The sequence below is a fragment of the Cariama cristata genome, unplaced genomic scaffold, assembly GCF_000690535.1.
Source record: "Cariama cristata isolate BGI_N322 unplaced genomic scaffold, ASM69053v1 scaffold3946, whole genome shotgun sequence".
Lineage (NCBI taxonomy): Eukaryota > Metazoa > Chordata > Aves > Cariamiformes > Cariamidae > Cariama > Cariama cristata.
Window position 1 is genome coordinate 63,304 of NW_009623652.1, and position 4,371 is coordinate 67,674.

General features: G+C 38.1%; 1 protein-coding gene across 3 annotated transcripts in view; it reads right to left on the minus strand.

Annotated features, from left to right (window-relative positions):
• Positions 1-207: 207 nt before the first annotated feature.
• Positions 208-4,371, minus strand: part of LOC104163722 (cyclin-dependent kinase 11B) — a 17,125-nt gene continuing 12,961 nt past the window's right edge. For all 3 annotated transcript variants that reach the window (XM_009702822.1, XM_009702821.1, XM_009702820.1), the window contains 4 exons: positions 3,926-4,042; positions 3,500-3,648; positions 1,724-1,913; positions 208-663 (listed from right to left, as the gene is read on the minus strand). In XM_009702822.1, coding sequence (XP_009701124.1) covers positions 571-663; positions 1,724-1,913; positions 3,500-3,648; positions 3,926-4,042 — 549 coding nt within the window. In that variant the 3' untranslated portion in view covers positions 208-570. The remainder of the gene's footprint in view (positions 664-1,723; positions 1,914-3,499; positions 3,649-3,925; positions 4,043-4,371) is intronic.

Below are 4,371 nucleotides of genomic sequence, written 5' to 3' on the forward strand. Positions count from 1 at the left end.
TGGTTTTTTTGCCCTAACTATATTCAGACACATAGAGTTTACTTAAAATAAAAACCATTGTCTGCCCAGGCTGACAATATGTTGTAATAGTGTCAGCACAGATTTGGGGGCAGTGGGAGGACTAAGTTTCCACTCTAGAAGACTTAAAGCCACCGACATCCAAGTTTGCTGCATGTGAAGAAACGAAATCCTTCACGCTGTTAAACAATTAAAAATGTATTTTAATTCTACAAATTTACAAGGAAAAAAAATCAAAACAAAACAAAAGCAACAAAAACCCCCTAGAAATAAACCAGAAACTGTTCCAGGATTGTACTTCAAGTTTTCCTCTGTCAATTTTTGTAATGATCCTTGGCTTTTCAGGTTAATCCCAGTCCTCTAATGGAATGCAGCAGTTGTTCTACTCCATGCCCAGCAAGAGCCTTTGAATCTGTGATGACATTTGATTTTTTCCCCTGTGAAAACCATCTAGTCTCCCTGATGTGAAGAACAGAACTGGGGCACTCAGAAATCCACTCACATGAACGGGTCTCTTTTTCTCCCCCCCCTCCCCGCTCCCTTTCATGTTGTTTAAAACTTGAGGCTGAAACCAGGTCCTGCAGCAGATGCTCCTTGATTTGTGGTGGTCAGATGGAAACCTGTGTCCTTCAGGTCATCATCACCCTGTGAAAAATCAATCACAATTCATTTATCAGCAAGTGGCTGTGCAGATGCATTTACCTCTCCAACACAAAAATCTAAACAATGACAACAAAATAACCAAAGTATCTCTGGATGAGAAACAAATGTTTGATTTAGTGGCATCATAGCTAAAGTTGCTGCAGAGTGTTATTAATGATCTTTAAACGTGGCTATTTCAAAAGTTATCTTTTCTAAAGGCATCTCAAGCATATGCCTGGTTTGTATACCTACTTTTGACTGCACACTTGAAAGATGAAAAAAAAAAACCATTGGTGAACACAACTCCATAAATAAGCATAAACTACATTTACTCAGCATCTGATGAAACACACTTTGCATACCTTCCATGTCAATTTTTATACCCTGAAAAAGCAAGGCTAAATAAACTTTTAAGGCTACTTTATCTGTTAAATTGGGCACAATAACTGTACAGTGCCATTTCATCTAGGCCGAGACATGGAAATAGTACCAAGAAGTTGATATAATTAAGGCACCTGAGACTGTAACATGCCTGCCTTACAAGGGCATCTTTTTCAGCCAGTTTTTTTTCAAAAAGGGCAGCACAATCCCCACAGACAGAAAGAACCCTGGCCTTGCCTTCTTTGAATTCTTCTCCAAATATTGGAAAAAGGAGACTGTTTCTATCCACGAGATACGCGTAACTCACCAGGCTTCGGATTTTTTTTTCAAAAATAAAGTTGCAGCTTTGAAAGCTTAGTTGAAAGTGTAAAACAACGTACACTTGCAAAAGAAAAATTGTTCTGCGCTGTGATAAAAACCAGGCATATTTCTTTCTCAGATTATGTACTGAAATTATGATTCTGTGATTACAACAGTAATTGGACCTGCCCTTTGAGAAGGAACCGAGGGAAGGCTGGACTTCTATAGTGTCCTTTTCATGCAAGTACAGGTGAGTCTCAGGATCCCAAGCCCCTTGAAGGCTAACAAAATGCAGCCCACATGAACTTTTCCAAAATCAGGATTTGGACATGTCCAAGGACATCAGAAGTCTGTGGCAGCTCTCCCGATGCGCTGTGCTTACCAATTGACTATATCCAAGGCCTCCCTCAGGTGGTCGTGGGCTAGTGCCACGTTTTACCCTTTGTTGTTCGCTTTTTGCTGGCCAGGTGGGAAACATGGAGGGGTCAATAGGAAGAGGAGTCTCTCGGAAATACTCGTGCTTCAAACCATCTTCAGCAGTAATTCTTCTGGCTGGGTAGTACGTCAAAAAGCTGAGAAGAATTTAAGATAATGAAACAGGGAAGAAGAGAGACAGAGGGGCAGAAAGAAGAAAAATTTTAGCCCCCAAATTAAAAATTCTTCAGAAATGCAATTTAGAGTTTTCTGATTTTTAACAAAGAATTCTATTAACGGGTATGGTTGCTGACATGTGGGTGATCTAACATAGCTAGCTGATTTTAAAAGCACGCTTCCGACAGGAACCTGTAATTAATGGAATGGCATCTGGAAGTACATATCAAAAGTAGCTTTTGTAGGGCTCTGTTTACAGAGGTATAAATTGTTAGGTACCTCAGAACCTATGTGGGTAGTCAGATATAGCTCTAAAGGGATCCAGGGTGGTTCAATTAAAATATTTTGCAATGCTGCTTTGATTTTTCGAGACGACAACTGAGGTTATATTGATACACCACAAAAAACTGTAATACAGTGTAACTTAACTGTACAGCCTGTGGTTGATTATTTTAAAGCTTTCCCAATATATAAACATGTTTTACTGTACTGTTCATCCTACCAAACAGAATTTGGCCCTGACTACATAAACACTGACATATCCAAGATTTGTACACGTAATGAGTTCCACTGACTTATGTACACTTACTCATGTGTTTCTGCAAGTTCCAGACCCACATAAATACTGTAATACTGTCATTCTTACCCAAAATAATGAAGGCATAGCCCTGTCATAACCAAAGCAATTAAGAAGTAGGTGACACTGATGTGATATCTACCTTTATTAAGACAAGTTGTGCTTGGACCTTCTGAAAGGTTATCTAACTTCCAATAAATTATTCAAAACTCATTCAAAAACCTGGAGCAGCAAAATTCTTAAAAATTAGAAAGACTGAAAATCTCAATTTTTTTAAATAAAAGAGTAATTTTTTTTAATTTAATTTTTTTAAATAGAGACAAGTTCTAAGTAAGACCTGAAACTCAATCATTTCCCCTACTTCATGTCATGACATTTAAAGGGAATGTTAGGGGAGGGAAACAAGAATCTCAAGCCATTGTCAACCTTTTAAAAAAAAATGAATTAGAATGCAATCAGAATGCACCAGTAGGGTTAGTTAAAAGGACTGCCAGGACATCAGATGTGACAGAATTCATGAACTTTGAAAATCTAGGAAAAAAAAAACCAAGATGCCTGTTTTCCTAATTCTTTAATAAGATCTCTAGAATGTACTGCTTGTTTCCCTTTCTTCAATTGTAATTTATCGTTTTAACAAGATCCATCAGCAGACTGCCTGATAGCTGACTCACCACATAATGAAACACGACATGAATGAGCTAAAACTACTACTAAAACATTTTTCTGTTCTTCCAGGATATAGGTGTGCAAGAGTAATCTTGGACTGAGGTTTAACAGCAGGCGTTAAGAGCATGGTACACTGAATAAAGCTCTTGTGAGACAGTGAGGAATAGCGTTGCAAGGAATGTCACAGACAAACTTCAAACACATCAGCATGTTTTGACAAGGTTAAATGCACTGAAATACCATGCTTTGCTACAAGTCACTTTCCACCACTATCATAGCATGTGAACACATTTTCCCAAGGACACCCTAGAAGCTAGCACTTACTTGTTCATCAGATCAAACCCCTGATCAGAGAGGAGTGCTCCAAATCTCTTGCGTAGATTGTTATAGGGATATTCTGTGAATGTCATCTTCTTTACTGCTGGCAGCTCATTGTAACCAGGCCAGATTTTTTCACTTGGAGTACCCAGATCCTGTAAATTAAAATACCTCCTTAATAAACTCATTGTAGAGTGCAATCCTTCTACTTATTCATTATGTAGCTATAGGAGTTGGTAAGAGAAAAGAGACAAAACACAAATGATGGTCTTAGCCTACTATAAGTATTGTAAAACAAGAATCAGAGTAGTAAGCCTTTTATTAAGGCTGAATCCCTGTCAAAGAGCAATGAGCACTTTTAATTTCTTACTAGTCTAAGGTACCTGTCTCTAAAACCAGTCAGTTAGAAGCCAAAGGTGTTAAAAACCTTACCTTAAAAACTTTGTTGATTTGGTCAATTTCTGACTTCCCTGGAAACAGCGGTTTCTGCGTTAACAGCTCTCCAAATATACACCCTACCGACCACATGTCTATCGCCGTTGAATATTCCTGAAAAGAAGGACTATATTATACCTTATAAAATCACTAAGATACTTTCACCAAGTTGTTTGCAGGGTGGGGCAGGGTGTTATTTCAATTTGGGGTTTGTTTTTTGGTTTTCTTTTAAGGGTTCTACCACTCTGAACAGAACGCGTACAATCATTCCAATACCTGAGGCCCAGATCTCAACTGTATTTATTTAAAAGTTACAATTACTGTGAATTATGAGTAATACTCATATACACAAATACTTCAGGTTGAAACGTGAAAGCCTCCACAATGCCGCCTTTCTTTTTCACTCACAAAGCACCACAACTAGCAAAGTGTTCTAACTTACA